At 46.9% G+C, this 23,738-nt stretch overlaps 1 protein-coding gene across 1 annotated transcript in view; it reads left to right on the forward strand.

The window, feature by feature from the left end:
- The first annotated feature begins 353 nt into the window (after nt 1-353).
- MND1 (meiotic nuclear divisions 1) overlaps nt 354-23,738 on the forward strand; it is a 209,212-nt gene continuing 185,827 nt past the window's right edge. Inside the window, exons 1-2 of the mRNA XM_069744092.1 lie at nt 354-523; nt 3,479-3,544. Of these exons, the coding sequence (XP_069600193.1) occupies nt 521-523; nt 3,479-3,544 (69 nt within the window). The 5' untranslated portion in view covers nt 354-520. The remainder of the gene's footprint in view (nt 524-3,478; nt 3,545-23,738) is intronic.

Genomic DNA, 23,738 nt, shown 5'->3' on the forward strand with positions numbered 1-23,738 from the left:
GTGTGTAGAGTGTGAGGTGTACATGGCGGACGGTGTGTAGAGTGTGAGGTGTACATGGCGGACGGTGTGTAGAGTGCACGCATGTGAGGTGTACATGGCGGACGGTGTGTAGAGTGCACGCATGTGAGGTGTACATGGCGGACGGTGTGTAGAGTGCACGTATGTGAGGTGGGATGTCTCATAAATGCACGCAGCATGGAGGTGTTGTTACATAATATAAACTGTAGGGGGCGATGTGTGTCAGTTGCTGTGTAGTGTCACACGCTTGAGACGTCTCGGGCTTTCCTCGCTTTTTGTATCTCCCGCTCTATGAATTCGTGGGCTCTCGGTCACGTGGTACTTGTCATGTGATCGTGATGTCATCAGTGCCCGTGTAGTCGGTGTTCCCGGCTGTTCCCTGTGTACCGTGCATTACCTGTTTACAGCAGTGTGTGTTACTCCCGGCCGCCGCTTCTCCGTCAGTGTTCTCGGCAGTGACTCCCCGGCTATAAGTGATAGGAGTGACCGCAGTGCAGGCAGCATGGTGAGTGTGTGGCTGCAGTTTCCCGCCTACAGCGTCGGTCATTCCCACACATTGCAGCAGAGAAGCCGGTGGAGGAGATCGGAGCTCATAGCGACCAGTGACATCCAGCTACAGTGTAGAGAGCGGGGCACTGCAAGCAGTTACTGTCGCTCAGTATTGTGCCCACGTATCAGTGCCACACTCTGGTGTCAGTGCCCTGTATCAGTGTAGGGTATGGTTCCACGTCCCGGATTAGCTGTGGATTGAACGCTCCGTACAGCCACAGTGTCCGATCCGCAGAGTCCAGATATTACAGCATAGTGGAGGGGATTTTATGAAATCCTGTCTCCACTATGCGTGCAAACACGCACCTGATGGCCCTGCGTTTACGGACATGCGACGCGTCTTTTTAGACTGCAGCATGACTGTTTACCTTGCGGCAACGCTCTGTTGCCGCAAGGTAAATCGCAGGGCCCTATGTGTGGGATGCGGCGATTCTGGATGTGTGCAATGAACACATCCGGAATCACCGTGCGTTCAGAAGGGGGCGGAGCGTGTTTTCTGCTCCGTCATTACAGACTGTGGACATGCACCCTAAGGCCGGGTTCACATTGCGTTTACAGCAGCCCGTTCAACACATACGGTAATGGGCTGCTGTAAACGCAAGTGCCGTTATGGCAGCACACTAGTGCAGATAGAGCATCTGCTAGCTCTATCTGCGTTAGCAGTGACGGACCTGGAAACGCTGCATCCCGCGTCTCAGGGTCCGTCACTCAATGATGGCACATCCCTAGCGCACGCCCATTGTGGGCGTGCGCTAGCGATGCGTCCGACATAGGAATTTATGGCGACCTTAACGGACTACGTTACACCGTGTTTATGCCGCGGTGTAACGTAGTCCGTCTAACGTGCCATATAAATGCAGTGTGAACCCAGCCTACGGCTATGTTTCCACGAGCCGGATTAGCTGCGGATTGAACACTGCGTACAGCCGCAGCGTCCAGATGTTACAGCATAGTGGAGGGGATTTTATGAAATCTCGTCTCCACTATGTGTGCGAACACGCATCCGGCGGCCCTGCGTTTCCAAACATGCGGTGCGTTATTTTTAGAACGCAGCATGTCCATTTACCTTGCAGCGACGCTTTGTTTCCGCAAGGTAAATAACAGAGTCCTATGTATAGGGTGCGGCAGTTCAATGAACACATCCGGAATCATTGCGCGTACACAAGGGGGCGGCACTTTGGGCAGAGCTGAGTTTCTGCTCTGTCCAAAGCGCCGACAATACGGCTCGTGGAGACGTACTCTAAGGGTATGTGCAGACGTTCAGGAATTGGCAGCACATGTCCGCTGCATCCAATACATTGCATGGGTGACATTAATCTTGTGTAGACTCGCGTCTCTGCAAGAGAAACAGACATGCTGCGGTCTGGAAAGATGAGCCTCTTGTCCATCTCCGCTCGTGATCCACGGGCGTCTGTGCATGCATAGTGGGTATGGTATTTCTTGAAATCCCATCCACTATGTTGTAACATTTGGACGCTGCGCAAGTAGGCAACATACAACCCACAGGGTTTACTGATTGTGTGCATTTACCCTTAGCCATAACTCCCTGGTGCCCATCTATCTGTCCACTGCTGGTGTATCAGTGCTGCTTACCGGTGCCCATGTATCGGTTGGTTGCCCATATATAAGTGCACCCATGTAATGATACCCTGAATCAGTGCTGTAATCCCTATGTCCATGTGTCAGTGCTGCTCACCAGCGCCCCGATATCAGTGCTGTAATCCCTACGCCCATGTGTCAGTGCCGCTCCCTGGTTCCCAGGTATCAGTTGCGTAAGCCTGGCGCTCATCTATCAGTGCTATAACCCCAACGCCCAAATATCAGTGCTGTGTAAATCTGGCGTCCATGTTTCAGTGCTGTAACCCATGTGCACATGTATTGGTTCAGCACCCATTTAGGCTACGTTCACACTAGCGTTCGGCTAGTGTGCGTCGTGCTAGCGTCGGGCGACGCACGCGTCATACGCCCCTATGTTTAACATGGGGGACGCATGCGTTTTTGCTTGTTGCGTTTTCCGATACGTGCGTCTTTTTTTACGCTAGCGTCGGACCAAGAAAACGCAACAAGTTGCATTTTTCTTGCGTCCGATTTTCGTCAAAAAACGACGCACGCGTCGAAAAACGCAGCGTTTTTGCGTGCGTTTGCACGCGTTTTTCGGTGCGTTGTGCGTCGCGTCGCCGACGCAGCGGCGCACAACGCTAGTGTGAACGTAGCCTTAATGATGCCCCTGTATCAGTAATACAAAAAACACAGCACTCGTGTGATAAGTAGTTGTAGGTGCTCAAGTAGGACGTCCAGCCCGTCGTATCACCAATGAGAGAAAACTTGGCACTCAAAAAAGTGAAAAAAAGAAAGTTTGGTTTATTATGCATCCAGACAATGTGTTGTTATTGAGCGTTTTCGGTCCACACCAGGATCTTCATCAGAATAGTCGGGTTCAGTGGTATAGATGAAAAGGAATATAATTCGCCACATATAATGATGCTTCAGAAATGGCTATTGGTTAGGCGCCTGGATGCCTAGGTATGTGGAAACAGTGCATCTGCGGCATGCGACCGTCTCTGTGGGTATGCGCTGAATGCCTAGGCATCCAGGCAGAACCAGACTATTCTCGTTGAAGGTCCTGTTGTGGATAACGACACATTGTCTGGATGCATAATAAACGGAACTTTCTTTTTTTCACTTTTTGAGTGCCAAGTTTTCTTACATTGGCCCCTGCATCAGTATTAGCCATAATGCCCCAGAACTGTGCCAGTCACATTATTTTCCATGGCATATGATCTGTGGCAGGACAGATGGTTGCACCGCCCTAATCAGCAGCATCTTCCATCACCTGAGTCTCTCATGTACCTTGTATAACAGTCTATACTCACGTATTTGCTAATAAATATGGTCTTTTGTTTTCTTTCAGTCTAAGAAAAGAGGTCTTAGTGTTGAAGAGAAAAGGACTAAGATGATGGAAATATTTTTTGAATCTGTAAGTTTCTTGTGGTTGTGTGTGAGAAATTCATCTGTGCTGTATAAGGCTTATGTGCACACTGGTTTTTGAGCAGAAACTCTTCAAGTCCTCCAAAAATAAAGTCCAGTTTCTGCTCCAAAAACTCGCTGCAAAAACTTGCCTGTTTGGAGCTGTCCAAAGTAAAAGAAAAAATCCACACTTATACATGTGGTGAAAATTATTGGTAATCCTCGTTTAGTGACAGAAAAAACCCACAATGGTCACAGAAATAGCTTGAATCTGACAAATGTAATAATAAAAGATCTATGAAAGTGAACAAATGATAGTCAGACATTGCTTTTCAACCATGCTTCCACAAAATAAAAAAATAAAACTCATTAAATAGGCCTGGACAGAAATGATGGTACCCTTAACTTTAATATTCTGTTGCACAACCTTTTGAGGTAATCACTGCAATCAAACGATCCCTGTAACTGTCAATGAGACTTCGGTACCTCTCGACAGGCATTTTGCCCACTTCTCAAGAGCAAACTGCTCCAGTTGTCTCGTGTTTGAAGGTTGCCTTTTCCAGATGGCATGTTTCAGCTCTTTCCAAAGATGCTCAATAGGATTTACAGTGGGGCAAAAAAGTATTTAGTCAGTCAGCAATAGTGCAAGTTCCACCACTTAAAAAGATGAGAGGCGTCTGTAATTTACATCATAGGTAGACCTCAACTATGGGAGACAAACTGAGAAAAAAAAATCCAGAAAATCACATTGTCTGTTTTTTTATCATTTTATTTGCATATTATGGTGGAAAATAAGTATTTGGTCAGAAACAAACAATCAAGATTTCTGGCTCTCACAGACCTGTAACTTCTTCTTTAAGAGTCTCCTCTTTCCTCCACTCATTACCTGTAGTAATGGCACCTGTTTAAATTTGTTATCGGTATAAAAAGACACCTGTGCACACCCTCAAACAGTCTGACTCCAAACTCCACTATGGTGAAGACCAAAGAGCTGTCAAAGGACACCAGAAACAAAATTGTAGCCCTGCACCAGGCTGGGAAGACTGAATCTGCAATAGCCAACCAGCTTGGAGTGAAGAAATCAACAGTGGGAGCAATAATTAGAAAATGGAAGACATACAAGACCACTGATAATCTCCCTCGATCTGGGGCTCCACGCAAAATCCCACCCCGTGGGGTCAGAATGATCACAAGAACGGTGAGCAAAAATCCCAGAACCACGCGGGGGGACCTAGTGAATGAACTGCAGAGAGCTGGGACCAATGTAACAAGGCCTACCATTAGTAACACACTACGCCACCATGGACTCAGATCCTGCAGTGCCAGACGTGTCCCACTGCTTAAGCCAGTACATGTCCGGGCCCATCTGAAATTTGCTAGAGAGCATTTGGATGATCCTGAGGAGTTTTGGGAGAATGTCCTATGGTCTGATGAATCCAAACTGGAACTGTTTGGTAGAAACACAACTTGTCGTGTATGGAGGAAAAAGGATACTGAGTTGCATCCATCAAACACCATACCTACTGTAAAGCATGGTGGTGGAAACATCATGCTTTGGGGCTGTTTCTCTGCAAAGGGGCCAGGACGACTGATCCGGGTACATGAAAAAATGAATAGGGCCATGTATCGTGAGATTTTGAGTGCAAACCTCCTTCCATCAGCAAGGGCATTGAAGATGAAACGTGGCTGGGTCTTTCAACATGATAATGATCCAAAGCACACCGCCAGGGCAACAAAGGAGTGGCTTCGTAAGAAGCATTTCAAGGTCCTGGAGTGGCCTAGCCAGTCTCCAGATCTCAACCCTATAGAAAACCTTTGGAGGGAGTTGAAAGTCCGTGTTGCCAAGCGAAAAGCCAAAAACATCACTGCTCTAGAGGAGATCTGCATGGAGGAATGGGCCAACATACCAACAACAGTGTGTGGCAACCTTGTGAAGACTTACAGAAAATGTTTGACCTCTGTCATTGCCAACAAAGGATATATTACAAAGTATTGAGATGAAATTTTGTTTCTGACCAAATACTTATTTTCCACCATAATATGCAAATAAAATGTTAAAAAAACAGACAATGTGATTTTCTGGATTTTTTTTTCTCAGTTTGTCTACCATAGTTGAGGTCTACCTATGATGTAAATTACAGACGCCTCTCATCTTTTTAAGTGGTGGAACTTGCACTATTGCTGACTGACTAAATACTTTTTTGCCCCACTGTAGGTGAGGGCTCATAGAAGGCCACTTCAGAATAGTCCAATGTTTTCCTCTTAGCCATTCTTGGGTGTTTTTAGCTGTGTGTTTTGGGTCATTATCCTTTCTGACACTGGGCATATTCTCTAGAATACCTTGATAGTCTTGAGATTTCATTGTACCCCGCACAGATTCTAGACACACTGCCAAATTCAGCAAAGCAGCCCCACAACATAATAGAGCCTCCGCCATGTTTCACAGTAGGGACAGTGTTTCCAAGTGCGGTGAAATAGCAAACAAAGTGCAATCCCACACTTGTTTTTTGTTTGGCTTTTTTGCTAGGTTCACTGAATGCTAAAACTGACCTGCCATTATAATTCTCCAGGTCATTATGAATTCATAGACACCAAATATGTCTAGGTTATTTTCCATTCGCCACGACAGCACCCACAAGAGAAGGGATCCGCCCCTAGGAACAGGAAACCTACAGAGAGATAAAAGGGGCGGCCCCCCCCCGCTCCTCAGTTGGTTTCCTGTTCCTAGATGGAAACCCTCAGAGAGAATCTCTGCATGGTATGAGAAGAGGAAAGCTCGTCTGGACTGCCGCCTGTACGTCTCTGCTGAGCGGCATGGGCTCCAGAGCGAGTATCAGAGACGGGGGAGTGTTCCTGCTGGCTCCCCCCTCTCCTGATCACATCAGAATGGATGTCCGGAACAACAGTCTCCCTGCTGGGAGAAGGTTGTAGCGCTCCTCCGCAGAATGGCCGGTGAGTACCTGTGTTGCGGTCCCCTCCCAGAGGCTCCGGTGTGCGGTATGGCGATGTCTGCAGGTGGTGGATTCAGCCGCATGGGAAGCTTCTTTTCGCACATGTGCGGTATGGTCGGCGTCCCGGAAGTAGTTCGTTGAACTTCCGGGGGCGCGGGGTCAGACTGGCGTTTCCTGTATGGATGCCATTGAAAAAAAAAAAAAAAAAAGAGAAAGCTGCGGTGGACGCTATGTCTGAGGCCCTTATTGCAAAAGGTAAAAAAAAAAAAAAAGGCAGGAAGTGTGTGTGTGTGTGTCCTCTGGCGCTATAAATTACAGCGCAGCTGTGCAGGAGGTGCGTCAGAATGTCTTCCCACGAGGAGATTTGTGAGCGCCCTGTGGAGGAGGTAGTTGCACCTAGTGTCACTATTAGGAAATAAGGCAGTGGATTATCCAAAGTGAGCGACTCCACTGACAGGTCAGGAAGGAGGTCGTCTCATGGCACACCCCAGGCCGAAGAAAGGAGTCGAAACCCGGTATAAAAGTATACTTCAGGGTGAGTGGTTGTTTAGCTTCATGGAAGCTTATGTGGGTCTCCCCTCCTTATGTTTTAATAGGCGAAGAGGACTGAGAAGACCAAGCACAAGCAATGTGCAATATGTACTGAGCCCTTACCTGACTCTTATACTAAAAAACTGTGTCAGGCTTGTATAGAGCCCGTCACGTGTTTCTCGACGCAAGCAGTGAATAGCCAGGCCTTTCCCCGGGAAGGAACAACCACGGGAAGGGCAGCATCCTATGAAGGAAAGCCACCTATGCCAAGCATGGTATCCATCCACAGACAGCTGTTTCGGGGTGTTTGCCCCTCATCAGTGTGGAGTAGGAATCTGGCTATTAGGAGCAGTGCCTAGTAAAAAGGCTATAAAGGCCAATCATCTGTGCCTTTATAGCCTTTTTACTAGGCACTGCTCCTAATAGCCAGATTCCTACTCCACACTGATGAGGGGCAAACACCCCGAAACAGCTGTCTGTGGATGGATAACATGCTTGGCATAGGTGGCTTTCCTTCATAGGATGCTGCCCTTCCCGTGGTTGTTCCTTCCCAGGGAAAGGCCTGGCTATTCACTGCTTGCGTCGAGAAAAACGTGATGGTGTCGCCGCAGCTTCTTTACATGCATCTGCATATTTCCCATAAGGGATGGGGGCAGTGTTCTGGAATCACTGCGTTGAGAAACACGTGATGGTGTCTCCGCAGTGTTGGATGTTTTGGTCTCCCCGAGGCCAATCATCTGTGCCTTTATAGCCTTTTTACTAGGCACTGCTCCTAATAGCCAGATTCCTACTCCACACTGATGAGGGGCAAAAACCCCGAAACAGCTGTCTGTGGATGGATACCATGCTTGGCATAGGTGGCTTTCCTTCATAGGATGCTGCCCTTCCCGTGGTTGTTCCTTCCCGGGGAAAGGCCTGGCTATTCACTGCTTGCGTCGAGAAACACGTGATGGTGTCTCCGCAGCTTCTTTACAGGCTTGTATAGAGAACACCCTGCGGCAGGAGGAGTCCGTTAGAATGAATGACATACGACTTATGATTCGGGAGGAACTTCAGAGTTTGAAGGGAAGCAGTCCATCCATAAATATTGAAAGGAGAATTAACAGAGCATCCTCGCCTAAAGCCGACACGTCGGCAGAAAGTGGGGAGGTCGAGTCAGATATGTCTCAATTATCGGTGTCATCAGATGAGGAGGACTATGTCTGCTTTCCTACGGATGGCATAAATAACCTGGTTAAGTCCGTAAGGAGTACCATGGGGGTTTCAGAATCAAAAGAACCCCAGACCCAGCAGGAGGTGATTTTCGCGGGTCTTTCTCAAAGGAAAGGCCATGCGTTTCCAGTAAACCAGGCTATAAAAGACCTGGCCAAGAAAGAATGGAGTAAAGGTCAGAAGGGGTTTGTGCCAGTGTTCTGTAAAAGACGCTACCCCTTTGACGATGAGGACTTGGCCACCTGGGCTAAAGTACCGAAAGTTGATGCAGCTGTAGCATCTACCGCTCGCCGCTCCTCTTTGCCAGTAGAGGATGCGGGTTCTTTGTCCGACCCAATGGACAGAAAATCTGATGCGCTTTTAAAAAGATCATGGGAAGCCTGTGTTACTGCATTTAAGCCAGCAATTTCAGCTACATGTACTAGTAGATCCATGTTGGTCTGGCTGGAACAACTGGATCAGAATATCAGGAGTGGCGTCTCCAGAGAGAAGTTACGGGCCTCTATTCCATTGATTAAGGGGGCTGCGGCATTTATATCTGATGCCTCAATAGACTCTCTCCGCCTGGCGGCTAGATCAGCTAACCTCTCGAATACGGCTCGTCGGGCATTATGGCTAAAGAACTGGAAGGGAGACGCTCAGTCCAGGGCTAAGTTGTGTGCCATACCCTGCCAGGGTGAGTACCTCTTTGGATCTGTCCTGGATGACATACTCACTAAAGCGGGCGAAAGGAAAAAGGGGTTTCCTAATCCCTTTATTCCTTCCTACAGAAGGGCGTTCAGGAAGCCACCATTTGGAAGGAAAGGAGGCTTTAAAGGGAACCTGTCACCCCGTTTTTTGAGATTGAGATATAAATACTGTTAAATAGGGCCTGCGCTGTGTGTTACTATAGTGTATGTAGTGTACCCCGATTCCCCACCTATGCTGAGAAATCACTTACCAAAGTCGCCGTTTTCGCCTGTCAATCAGGCTGGTCAGGTCGGGAGGGCGTGTTCACAGCGCTGGTTCTTCCTCAGCTTTACGTTGGTGGCGTAGTGGTGTCCGCATGTTGAGGTGACTAATCCACTGTGGGCACGTGAACAAGCAGTGCGCGATCTGCGCTGTCATCCCTTTCGTCGGTGGGGGCGGCCATCTTCCTGGGGCCGCGCGTGCGCAGATCAAGTGCTCTGCTGCACGGGGCTTCAGGAAAATGGCCGCGGGATGCCGCGCGTGCGCATTAGAGATCGCGGCGGCAATCTTCCCAAAGCCGAGTTTGCATCTCTTATGAAGGTGGCATCAGACATCATAATGTTGGCCGAAGGTCATCTGTTGTCCTTGTCAGCGGTACACATAAGAGGGATAGACAACTGTCAGGCCGATTTCCTCAGTCGTCATACTCTTCATCAAGGAGAATGGATGCTCAACAGGAAGATTTTCAAAATGTTAACAACTCGTTGGGGCATGCCTCAAATAGACTTGTTCTCAACAAGATCCAATCGTCAGGTCAGAATGTTTGCCTCCCTATGCAGGCTAGACAATCCAGACATACTAGATGCCCTTCAGGTACCATGGACATTCGACCTGGCATACGCATTTCCCCCATGGAATCTATTGCCCATGGTGATAAGGAAGATAAGAGAGGAAGGGGCAAGGGTTCTGTTAATAGCCCCCTTTTGGTCCAAGAGGCCATGGTTTTCATGGCTCAGAGCCATGTCAATTACAGACCCGTGGATTCTGCCTCTGACCGACAACATGCTGTCTCAAGGTCCGTTTTTCCATCCTCAGGTGAAGGGCATGAACTTAACTGCCTGGAATTTGAGAGGCAATTACTAAGCAGGAGAGGGTTTTCTAGTGGGTTGATAGATACCCTTATGAAGAGTAGAAAGCCTTCTACTACTAAAATTTATGTTAAGGTCTGGAAAAAATTTCTTCAGCTTCACACTACACAAATTTCTTCAGAGGTTCCTATATTTTCAATACTGGAGTTTTTGCAAAAAGGTCTAGAATTGGGACTTTCAGTTAATACTTTGAAAGTTCAGGTTTCAGTGTTGGGGGCCCTTTTCAGTTATGATATCGCAGGTGATAGATGGATATCCCGTTTTATATCAGCATGTCAACGGTCGAAACCAATAAATATACCACAGGTGCCCCAGTGGGATCTATCTTTGGTCCTGGATGCATTGACACAAAGCCCGTTTGAGCCTATTCATGCAGCCTCATTAAAGAACATCTCGTTAAAAGCGATATTGTTAGTAGCATTGGTATCAGCTAGAAGAGTGAGTGATCTGCAGGCATTGTCAATCGATCCTCCATACCTATCTATAACACCTGATAGAATAGTTTTGAAAACAGACCCATGTTACCTACCTAAGGTGGCCACTAGTTTTCAAAGATCCCAGGAGATCTTATTACCTACCTTTTTATAAAGACCACTCATCTCCAGAGGAAGTAAGACTTCATACCCTAGACGTTAAAAGGACTATTCTGGCCTATTTAGAGAGAACTAGGGACTGGAGGAAGAGTAGGGCCCTGTTTGTGTCTTTTCAGGGTAAAACCAAAGGATCCAGAGTCACGAAGGGGACGTTATCTCGTTGGATCAGAGAAGCCATAGTCTTGGCTTATAGAGCCAAAGGAAGGGATCCTCCAATGCATGTGGGGGCGCATTCTACAAGAGCCTTGTCGACTTCCTGGGCAGAAAGGGCAAACGTGCCAATAGATCTTATATGTAAGGCCGCAACTTGGGCTTCACCGGGCACCTTTTAAAGGCACTATAGATTAGACCTATCAGCTGCTTCTGATCTAACCTTTGGGGTTTCGGTTCTTGACGCAGTTAACCCACCCAATCTATAGTCTCTGAAAATCTGTCGTGGGTGCTGTCGTGGCGAATGGAAAATACCGGATTACTCACCGGTAATGCTCTTTTATAGAGCCCACGACAGCACCCATTCACATCCCTCCCTTTTCTTTATATAGTTGCACGTGGTGCTTTTTTGGTGAGGTGTAAATATTAGAAGGATATAGTATAAGGTTGTAAATATGTATATATGCCTAAAGCCTGTTAACTAAAACCTGGCGGCGGTTCCTTCTATTCTCTGTAAAACTACTGAGGAGCGAGGGGGGGCCGCCCCTTTTATCTCTCTGTAGGTTTCCTGTTCCTAGGGGCGGATCCCCTCTCTCGTGGGTGCTGTCGTGGGCTCTATAAAAGAGCATTACCGGTGAGTAATCCGGTATTTTTTATTTAAGACACCTTCTCTACTAGTTTCCAGGAAGTCCCTATTAATACCTAGGTGGGACTTACAGCTTCCAAGACAGATGTTACATTTGCCAGTAACAAAAGAAATTATACATAGTCCACTGCCCACATATCTATATAATTGTCTAAGGGGTACTTCCGTCTGTCTGTCCTTCCGTCAAGGTTATTCGTTCGCTGATTGGTCTCGGCAGCTGCCTGTCATGGCTGCCGCCACCAATCAGCGACGGCAACAGTCCGATTAGTCCCTCCCCTACACCCCTGCACTCACTGCCCAGCGCCCGCTCCATAATCCCCTCCACTCACCGCTCACACAGGGTTAATGGCAGCGGTAACGGCCCGCGGTGTAATGCACTCCGTTACCGCTGCTATTAACCCTGTGTGTCCCCAACCATTTACTATTGATGCTGCCTATGCAGCATCAAGAGTAAAAATGTCATGTTAAAAATAATAAAAAAAACAAAAAACCTGCTATGCTCACCCTCCGCCGCCTTTCTCGCTGCTCGCCACACTCCCGGGATCACTTCATTGCAAGCAGCAGCTTGCTGTCCGGTGCCGTCCCAGGGCTGGTGTGCGACAAGGACTGCCGTGACGTCACGGTCGGTTATGTGACCGCGACGTCATCATAGGTCCTGCTCACACCAGCCCTGGGATGGCACCGCAAGCTGCCGCTTGCAATGGAGCGATCCCGGAAGCGTGGAGAGGAGTGAGAAAGTCGGCAGAGGGTAAGTATAGCAGGACTTCAAGGGCCTTCCGAAGGTGAGTATATGTTTTTTTTTTTTTTTTAGGTCTCTATACTACGTGGCTCTGTGCTGTATACTCCGTCGCTGGGCAATATACTACGTGGCTCTGTGCTATATACTATGTGACTGGGCAATATACTATGTGGCTGGGCAATATACTATGTGACTGGGCAATATACTACGTGGCTGGGCAGTATACTACGTGGCTCTGCTATATACTATGTGGCTGGGCAATATACTACGTGGCTGGGCAATATACCGTACTATGTGGGCTGTGCTATATACTATGTGGCTCTGCTATATACTATGTCGCTGGGCAATATACTACGTAACTGGGCAATATACCGTACTATGTGGGCTGTGCTATATACTATGTGGCTGGGCAATATACTAAGTTACTGGGCAGTATACTACGTGGCTCTGCTATATACTATGTGGCTGGGCAATATACTACGTGGCTGGGCAATATACCGTACTATGTGGGCTGTGCTATATACTATGTGGCTCTGCTATATACTATGTCGCTGGGCAATATACTACGTAACTGGGCAATATACCGTACTATGTGGGCTGTGCTATATACTATGTGGCTGGGCAATATACTAAGTTACTGGGCAATATACTACGTGGCTGGGCAATATACTATGTGAACATGCATATTCTAGAATACCCGATGCGTTAGAATCGGGCCACCATCTAGTCTACTATATAATTGTCTAAGGGTCACTTCCGTCTTTCTGTCCTTCTGTCTTTCTATCTGTCACGGATATTCATTGGTCGCGGCCTCTGTCTGTCATGGAATCCAAGTCGCTGATTGGTCTTGCCAGCTACCTGTCATGGCTGCCGCGACCAATCAGCGACGGCAACAGTCCGATTAGTCCCACCCCTACACCCCTGCACTCACTGCCCAGCGCCCGCTCCATAATCCCCTCCACTCACCGCTCACACAGGGTTAATGGCAGCGGTAACGGCCCGCGGTGTAATGCACTCCGTTACCGCTGTTATTAACCCTGTGTGTCCCCAACCATTTACTATTGATGCTGCCTATGCAGCATCAAGAGTAAAAATGTCATGTTAAAAATAATAAAAAAAACAAAAAACCTGCTATGCTCACCCTCCGCCGCCTTTCTCGCTGCTCGCCACACTCCCGGGATCACTTCATTGCAAGCAGCAGCTTGCTGTCCGGTGCCGTCCCAGGGCTGGTGTGCGACAAGGACTGCCGTGACGTCACGGTCGGTTATGTGACCGCGACGTCATCATAGGTCCTGCTCACACCAGCCCTGGGATGGCACCGCAAGCTGCCGCTTGCAATGGAGCGATCCCGGAAGCGTGGAGAGGAGTGAGAAAGTCGGCAGAGGGTAAGTATAGCAGGACTTCAAGGGCCTTCCGAAGGTGAGTATATGTTTTTTTTTTTTTTTTTAGGTCTCTATACTACGTGGCTCTGTGCTGTATACTCCGTCGCTGGGCAATATACTACGTGGCTCTGTGCTATATACTATGTGACTGGGCAATATACTATGTGGCTGGGCAATATACTATGTGACTGGGCAATATACTACGTGGCTGGGCAGTATACTACGTGGCTCTGCTATATACTATGTGGCTGGGCAATATACTACGTGGCTGGGCAATATACCGTACTATGTGGGCTGTGCTATATACTATGTGGCTCTGCTATATACTATGTCGCTGGGCAATATACTACGTAACTGGGCAATATACCGTACTATGTGGGCTGTGCTATATACTATGTGGCTGGGCAATATACTAAGTTACTGGGCAATATACTACGTGGCTGGGCAATATACTATGTGAACATGCATATTCTAGAATACCCGATGCGTTAGAATCGGGCCACCATCTAGTCTACTATATAATTGTCTAAGGGTCACTTCCGTCTTTCTGTCCTTCTGTCTTTCTATCTGTCACGGATATTCATTGGTCGCGGCCTCTGTCTGTCATGGAATCCAAGTCGCTGATTGGTCTCGCCAGCTACCTGTCATGGCTGCCGCGACCAATCAGCGACGGCAACAGTCCGATTAGTCCCTCCCCTACACCCCTGCACTCACTGCCCAGCGCCCGCTCCATAATCCCCTCCACTCACCGCTCACACAGGGTTAATGGCAGCGGTAACGGCCCGCGGTGTAATGCACTCCGTTACCGCTGCTATTAACCCTGTGTGTCCCCAACCATTTACTATTGATGCTGCCTATGCAGCATCAAGAGTAAAAATGTCATGTTAAAAATAATAAAAAAAACAAAAAACCTGCTATGCTCACCCTCCGCCGCCTTTCTCGCTGCTCGCCACACTCCCGGGATCACTTCATTGCAAGCAGCAGCTTGCTGTCCGGTGCCGTCCCAGGGCTGGTGTGCGACAAGGACTGCCGTGACGTCACGGTCGGTTATGTGACCGCGACGTCATCATAGGTCCTGCTCACACCAGCCCTGGGATGGCACCGCAAGCTGCCGCTTGCAATGGAGCGATCCCGGAAGCGTGGAGAGGAGTGAGAAAGTCGGCAGAGGGTAAGTATAGCAGGACTTCAAGGGCCTTCCGAAGGTGAGTATATGTTTTTTTTTGTTTTTTTTAGGTCTCTATACTACGTGGCTCTGTGCTGTATACTCCGTCGCTGGGCAATATACTACGTGGCTCTGTGCTATATACTATGTGACTGGGCAATATACTATGTGGCTGGGCAATATACTATGTGACTGGGCAATATACTACGTGGCTGGGCAGTATACTACGTGGCTCTGCTATATACTATGTGGCTGGGCAATATACCGTACTATGTGGGCTGTGCTATATACTATGTGGCTCTGCTATATACTATGTCGCTGGGCAATATACTACGTAACTGGGCAATATACCGTACTATGTGGGCTGTGCTATATACTATGTGGCTGGGCAATATACTAAGTTACTGGGCAGTATACTACGTGGCTCTGCTATATACTATGTGGCTGGGCAATATACTACGTGGCTGGGCAATATACCGTACTATGTGGGCTGTGCTATATACTATGTGGCTCTGCTATATACTTTGTCGCTGGGCAATATACTACGTAACTGGGCAATATACCGTACTATGTGGGCTGTGCTATATACTATGTGGCTGGGCAATATACTAAGTTACTGGGCAATATACTACGTGGCTGGGCAATATACTATGTGAACATGCATATTCTAGAATACCCGATGCGTTAGAATCGGGCCACCATCTAGTCTACTATATAATTGTCTAAGGGTCACTTCCGTCTTTCTGTCCTTCTGTCTTTCTATCTGTCACGGATATTCATTGGTCGCGGCCTCTGTCTGTCATGGAATCCAAGTCGCTGATTGGTCTTGCCAGCTACCTGTCATGGCTGCCGCGACCAATCTGCGACGGCCACAGTCCGATAAGTCCCTCCCAACTCCCCTGCAGTTGGCGCCCGCTCCATACTCCCCGTAGTCACCGCTCACACAGGGTTAATGCCAGCGGTAACGGACCGCGTTATGCCGCGGGTAACTCACTCCGTTACCGCTGCTAGTAACCCTGTGTGACCAAGTTTTTACTATTGATGCTGCGTATGCAGCGTAATTAGTAAAAACATCTAATGTTAAAAATAATTTAAAAAAATAACAAATCATTATATACTCACCTTTCGCGACGCTCCGGTGACCTCCGGCAGGTTCCAGTGCCAAGAATGGTATGGGAGAAGGACCTCCCATGACGTCACGGTCATGTGACCGCGACGTCATCACGGGCCCTGCGTGCCTGCGCGAGAATGACCTGCCATGACGTCACGGTCATGTTACCGAACTACAAGGGGCCCTCGGAAGGTGAGTATATGTTTATTTTTTATTTTGTAACCTGTGACATACGTGGCTGGGCAATATACTACATAGCTGGGCAATATACTAAGTAGCTCTGTGGTGTATACTACGTCGCTCTGTGCTGTATACTACGTCGCTGTGCAATATACTACCTGGCTCTGTGCTGTATACTACGTCAGTGGGCAATATACAACGTGGCTGGACAATATACTACGTCAGTGGGCAATATACTACGTGGCTGGACAATATACTACGTCAGTGGGCAATATAGTACGTCAGTGGGCAATATACTATGTAGCTGGACAATATACTACGTGGCTGGACAATATACTACGTCGCTGGGCAATATACTACGTCGCTGTGCAATATATTGCGTGGCTGGGCAATATACTGCGTGGCTGGGCAATATACTAGGGCCCTGCGTGCCTGCGCGAGAATGACCTGCCATGACGTCACGGTCATGTTACCGAACTACAAGGGGCCCTCGGAAGGTGAGTATATGTTTATTTTTTATTTTGTAACCTGTGACATACGTGGCTGGGCAATATACTACATAGCTGGGCAATATACTACGTAGCTCTGTGCTGTATACTACGTCGCTCTGTGCTGTATACTACGTCGCTGTGCAATATACTACCTGGCTCTGTGCTGTATACTACGTCAGTGGGCAATATACTACGTGGCTGGACAATATACTACGTCAGTGGGCAATATACTACGTGGCTGGACAATATACTACGTCAGTGGGCAATATAGTACGTCAGTGGGCAATATACTATGTAGCTGGACAATATACTACGTGGCTGGACAATATACTAGGTCGCTGGGCAATATACTACGTCGCTGGGCAATATACTACGTCGCTGGGCAATATATTGCGTGGCTGGGCAATATACTGCGTGGCTGGGCAATATACTACGTGGCTCTGTGCTGTATACTACGTACCTGGGCAATATACTACGTCGCTGTGCAATATACTACGTGACTGGGCAATATACTACGTGGCTCTGCAGTATACTACATCACTGGCCAATATGCTACGTGGCTGGCCAATATGCTACGTGGCTGGCCAATATGCTACGTGGCTGGGCAATATACTACGTGGCTGGCCAATATGCTACGTGGCTGGCCAATATGCTACGTGGCTGGGCAATATACTACGTGGCTGGCCAATATGCTACGTGGCTGGCCAATATGCTACGTGGCTGGCCAATATGCTACGTGGCTGGGCAATATACTACGTGGCTGGGCAATATACTACGTGAACATGCATATTCTAGAATACCCGGGCCACCATCTAGTGTATATGTGTGTATATGTATATGTGGGTGTAATTGTTTATATATACATATATATATATATATATATATATATATATATATATATATATATATATATATATATATATATATATATTTCACCACAGTGTATGCTTGATTTTTTTTTGTTTTTTTGAATGGGGCGAAAGGGGGGTGATTTGAACTTTTATTTTTATTTTTATTTTTTTTCATATTTTTTAAGACTTTTTTTTTTAATTACTTTTTGCCATGCTTCAATAGCCTCCATGGGATGTTGGAAGCTGGCATAGCCTGATCGGCCCTGCTACATTGGAGTGATTCTCAGATCGCTCCTATGTAGCTGAATTACAGCATTGCTCTGTTTGCCAACCACAGGGTGGCGCTCACAGCAATCTGACATCAACAAACATCGAGGTCTTCAGACCTCTGGTTGTCATGCCGACGCATCGCTGATCACGTGACGGGGGTCAGTGATGCGCGCATTTTCGGACCGATGGCTGGAAGCACTTGTTAAATGCCGCTGTCAGAGTTTGTGTAGGGGAAGAGAGCCTGATTCCAGTGATGTGTCACTTTACTGGTCTGTGTTTTACTGTTTCAATAAAATCAATATTTTGACATCCAGAGATTATCTTTACTAGTTCTTCTGCTATGTATAACCCACCAGCCCACCACCACTGTTTGGCAGCTTTCTGCCTCTACACAGTGTGCGCAGGAAGCTGTCAAGCAGTGGTGTGTGTTATGAAAAGCTCAGCATTTAAATAACTGCTATATCTGCACCAGAGAAAACAACAATTGTATCACAATGACAGCATGCAGCCCAGAAAGTGACACATTGCTGCAATCACGGACTCTATCCCTATATAGTGCAGTTCTGAGATTACATAACAAGAACCTGGTGACATAATGTGCCCCTTTATCTTGTGCCTACATCTTGTGGACATTACGTTAAAGCTTACACATGAGGTATCCACACAACTATAATAACACAAGCCACGTTATGGAAAGTAATAATGTTATGAATGCTGAAATGGAGGCAAATATGGAAAGAGGGGAAAAAGCTGCATGCATTATTGCCCCTCTAAGGCTGTGTTCACACGTTCAATTTTTGCAGCGTTTTTTTCTGCAGGCAAAACCTCTCTTGACAATAAAGAAGCTACTTACTAAAAGCAAGTTCTGCAGCAGTTTTCTTGTTTTTTTTTCTTTTTATGGGGGATGGTGGGTCTTTGTACTTTAACTGCTTTTTTGTTGTTGCAGATTATACAGTACAGACCAAAAGTTTGGACCCACCTTCTCATTTAACCCCTTAGCTACGGCCGATACGCCTTTTAACGGCGGCCGCTAAGGGTACTTAAACCACAGCGCCATTAATTAACGGCGCTGTGGAAAAAGTGAATAGCGCCCCCCAGAGTCGGATTTTCTCCGGGGTCTCGGCTGCCGGGGGTAGCCGAGACCCCAGAGAACATGATTCGGGGGGTTTTTAACCGACCCCGCATTTGCGATCGCCGGTAATTAACCGTTTACCGGCGATTGCAAAAAAAAAAACGCGATCTCTTTTTAATTTCTCTGTCCTCCGATGTGATCGCACATCGGAGGACAGAGAAAAGGGGTCCCAGGTAGCCCCCCAATACTCACCTATCTCCCCCGATGCTCCTCGTGTCTCCCGGTGGGCGCCGCCATCTTCAAAATGGCGGGCGCATGCGCAGTGCGCCCGCCGGCCGGCACCGGGAGAATCTTTGGGGTCTCGGCTGCCGAGGGTAGCCGAGACCCCAAAGAACATGATCGGGGTCGGTTTTACCGACCCCTGTTTTGCGATCGTCGGTAATTAACTGTTTACCGGCGACCGCAAAAAAAAAAAGTAAAGTGTAATTCTCTGTCCTCTGATGTGATCGCACATCAGAGGACAGAGAAATAGGGGGATTCGGGGACCCTAGCATACTCGCCTGTGTCCCTGGGTCCTCCTGCTGCTCCTCCTGGCTGCCGGGGAAAAGAAAATGGCGGGCGCATGCGCAGTGCGCCCACCATCTGTCTCCATCTGCTGGCCGGCAGGAGAACAGCAGTTGGGGCTAAAATTAGGGTTAGGGTTAGGGCTAAGGTTAGGGCTAGGGCTAAATTTAGGGTTAGGGTTGGGGCTAAATTTAGGGTTAGGCTTCTTTCACACTTACGTCGGTACGGGGCCGTCGCAATGCGTCGGCCCGACATACCGACGCACGTTGTGAAAATTGTGCACAACGTGGGCAGCGGATGTAGTTTTTCAATGCAGCCGCTGCCCAATCTATGTCCTGGGGAGGAGGGGGCGGAGTTACGGCAACGCATGCGCGGTCAGAAATGGCGGATGCGACGTACAAAAAAACGTTTCATTGGACTTTTTTTGTGCCGACGGTCCGCCAAAACACAACTGATCCAGTGCACGACGGACGCGACGTGTGGCCATCCGTCACGATCCGTCGGCAATACAAGTCTATGGGCAAAAAACGCATCCTGCGGGCACATTTGCAGGATCCGTTTCTTGTCCAAAACTACGGATTGCGACGGATGCCAAACGACGCAAGTGTGAAAGTAGCCTTAGGGCTAGGGTTAGGGTTGGGGCTAAAGTTAGGGCTAGGGTTGGGGCTAAAGTTAGGGTTAGAGTTGGGATTAGGGTTAGGGTTTGGATTAGGGTTGGTATTAGGGTTAGGGTTGGCATTAGGGTTACGCTTGGGATTAGGGTTAGGTTTGGGATTAGGGTTAAGGTTAGGGTTGTGATTAGGGTTGTATTGGGATTAGGGTTAGGTTTGAGGTTAGGGTTGAGATTAGGATTAGGGGTGTGTTGGATTTAGGGTTTTGATTAGGGTTATGGTTAGGGTTAGTGATTAGTATTATGGATCAGGTTGGGATTAGGGTTAGGGGTGTGTTGGGGTTAGGGTTGGAGCTAGAATTGGGGGGTTTCCACTGTTTAGGTACATCAGGGGGTCTCCAAACACGACAGCCAATTTTGCGCTCAAAAAGTCAAATGGTGCTCCCTCCCTTCTGAGCTCTGCCGTGCGCCCAAACAGTGGGTTACCCCCACATATGGGGCATCAGCGTACTCGGGATAAATTGGACAACAATTTCTGGGGTCCAATTTCTCTTGTTACCCTTGTGAAAATAAAAACTTGGGGGCTACAAAATCTTTTTTGTGGAAATATATATATATATATATATATATATATATATATATTTTTTGACTCTGCATTATAAACTTCTGTGAAGCACTTGGGCATTCAAAGTTCTCACCACACATCTATATAAGTTCCTTGGGGGGTCTAGTTTCCAAAACGGGGTCACTTGTGGGGGGTTACTACTGTTTAGGTACATCAGGGGCTCTGCAAATGCAACATAACGCCCACAGACCATTCTATCTAAGTCTGCATTCCAAAACGGCGCTCCTTCCCTTCCGAGCTCTGCCGTACGCCCAAACAGTGGTTTACCCCCACATATGGCGCATCAGCGTACTCGGGATAAATTGGACAACAACTATTGCAGTCCAATTTCTCCTGTTACCTTTGTGAAAATAAAAACTTGGGGGCTACAATATCTTTTTTGTGAAAAATTTTTTTTATTTTATTTTCACGACTCTGCATTCTAACCTTCTGTGAAGCACTTGGGCATTCAAAGTTCTCACCACACATCTAGATAAGTTCCTTGGGGGGTCTAGTTTCCAAAATGGGGTCACTTGTGGAGGGTTTCTACTGGTTAGGTACATCAGGGGCTCTGCAAACGCAACATAATGCTCGCAGACCATTCTATCAAAGTCTGCATTCCAAAACGTCGCTCCTTCCTTCCGAGCTCTGCTGTGCGCCTAAACAGTGGTTTACCCCCACATATGGAGTACCAGCATACCCAGGAGAAATTGCACAACAACTTTAGTGGTCTAATTTATCCTGGTACAATACAAGGGTATTGTGAAAATAAAAATATTTGTAGAAAAAATGCGATTTTTTTTTTTTATTTTTTTTTTTTTCTTGGCTCTACGTTCTAAACTTCTGTGAAGCACATGGGGGTTCAAAGTGCTCACCACACATCTAGATAAGTTCCTTAAGGGGTCTAGTTTCCAAAATGGTGTCACTTGTGGGGGGTTTCCACTGTTTAGGCACATCAGGGGCTCTCTAAACGTGACATGGCGTCCCATCTCAATTCCAGCCAATTCTGCATTGAAAAAGTCAAACGGCGCTCCTTCACTTCTAAGTTCTGCGGTGCGTCCAAAAAGTGGTTTACCCCCACATATGGGGTATTGGCGTATTCAGGAGAAATTGCATAACACAATTTATGGTTACATTTCTGTTTTTACACTTGTGAAAATAAAAAAAAATGGTTCTGAATTAAGATGTTTGCAAAAAAAAGTTAAATGTTCATTTTTTCTTTCCACATTGTTTCAGTTCCTGTGAAGCACGTAAAGGGTTAATAAACTTCTTGAATGTGGTTTTGAGAACCTTGAGGGGTGTAGTTTTTAGAGTGGTGTCACACTTGGGTATTTTCTATCATATAGACCCCTCAAAATGACTTCAAATGTGATGTGGTCCCTAAAAAAAATGGTGTTGTAAAAATGAGAAATTGCTGGTCAACTTTTAACCCTTATAACTCCCTAACACAAAAAAATTTTGTTTCCAAAATTGTGCTGATGTAAAGTAGACATGTGGAAAATGTTATTTATTAACTATTTTTCGTGACATATCTCTCTGATTTAAGGGCATAAAAATACAAAGTTTGAAAATTGCAAAATTTTAAAAATTTTCGCCATATTTCCGTTTTTTTCATAAATAATCGCAAGTAATATCGAAGAAATGTTACCACTAACATGAAGTACAATATGTCACGAAAAAACAGTCTCAGAATCAGCGGGATCCGTTGAAGCGTTCCAGAGTTATAACCTCATAAAGTGACAGTGGTCAGAATTGCAAAAATTGGCTCGGTCATTAAGTACCAAATTGGCTCTGTCACTAAGGGGTTAAAGATTTTTCTGTATTTTCATGACTATGAAAATTGTACATTCACACTGAAGGCACCAAAACTATGAATTAACACGTGTGGAATTATATACTTAAAAATAAAATGCGAAACAACTGAAATTATGTCTTATATTCTAGGTTCTTCAAAGTAGCCACCTTTTGCTTTGATGACTGCTTTGCGCACTCTTGGCATTCTCTTGATGAGCTTCAAGAGGTAGTCACCGGGAATGGTTTTCCAACAATCTTGAAGCAGTTCCCAGAGATGCTTAGCACTTGTTGGCCCTTTTGCCTTCACTCTGCGGTCCAGCTCACCCCAAACCATCCTGATTGGGTTCATGTCTGGTGACTGGAGGCCAGGTATCTGGCGTAGCACCCCATCACTCTCCTTCTTGGTCAAATAGCCCTTACACAGCCTGGAGGTGTGTTTGGGGTCATTGTCCTGATGAAAAATAAATGATGGTCCAACTAAACGCAAACCGGATGGAATAGCATGCCGCTGTAAGATGCTGTGGTAGCCATTCTGGTTCAGTATGCCTTCAGTTTTGAATAAATCCTGGGACCCGTAGAAGCGCATCGGCGTGAAACGGCCGTCTCATGACACCCACGCTATCCTGTAAGACCTTGCTAACGTTTTTAAAGCCTGAATTGCATTTCCGGATGGTGGGTGCTCCTTTCTACTTTTCTCTTGTTGTATTGGATTAAAGACTTTGTTTTTTTCATAAGGAGCACCCAAACCCTTTATACTGGCAGATTATACGCATGATATAAGGTTCCACCCAGTATCTCTAACTTTAACCGGCTGTGAGTGCGGATTTTGTTTCTTGTTTTTGGAGCCAGCCATGCTGGTTCAGTATGCCTTCAGTTTTGAATAAATCCCCAACAGTGTCAGGCATGTAGAGTCCATCCGTTCACCTTTTCTGTGTCGCACAAAGACACGGTGGTTAGAACCAAAGATCTCAAATTTGGACTCATCAGACCAAAGCACAGATTTTCACTGGTCTAATTTCCATTCCTTGTGTTCTTTAGCCCAAACAAGTCTCTTCTGCATGTTGCCTGTCCTTAGCAGTGGTTTCTTAGCAGCTATTTTACCATGAAGGCCTGCTGCACAAAGTCTCCTCTTAACAGTTGTTGTAGAGATGTGTCTGCTGCTAGAACTCTGTGTGGCATTGACCTGGCCTCTAATCTGAGCTGCTGTTAACCTGCGATTTCTGAGGCTGGTGACTCGGATAAACCTATCCTCAGAAGCAGAGATGACTCTTGGTCTTCCTTTCTTGGGGCGGTCCTCATGTGAGCCAGTTTCTTTGTAGCGCTTGATGGTTTTTGCCACTGCAGGTGGGGACACTTTCAAAGTTTGAAATTTTTTGGACTAACTGACCTTCATTTCTTAAAGTAATGATGGCCACTCGTTTTTCTTTACTTAGCTGCTTTTTTTCTTGCCATAATACAAATTCTAACAGTCTAT

The sequence above is a fragment of the Ranitomeya imitator genome, chromosome 1 (genome assembly GCF_032444005.1).
Source record: "Ranitomeya imitator isolate aRanImi1 chromosome 1, aRanImi1.pri, whole genome shotgun sequence".
In the NCBI taxonomy this organism is placed as follows: Eukaryota; Metazoa; Chordata; class Amphibia; order Anura; family Dendrobatidae; genus Ranitomeya; species Ranitomeya imitator.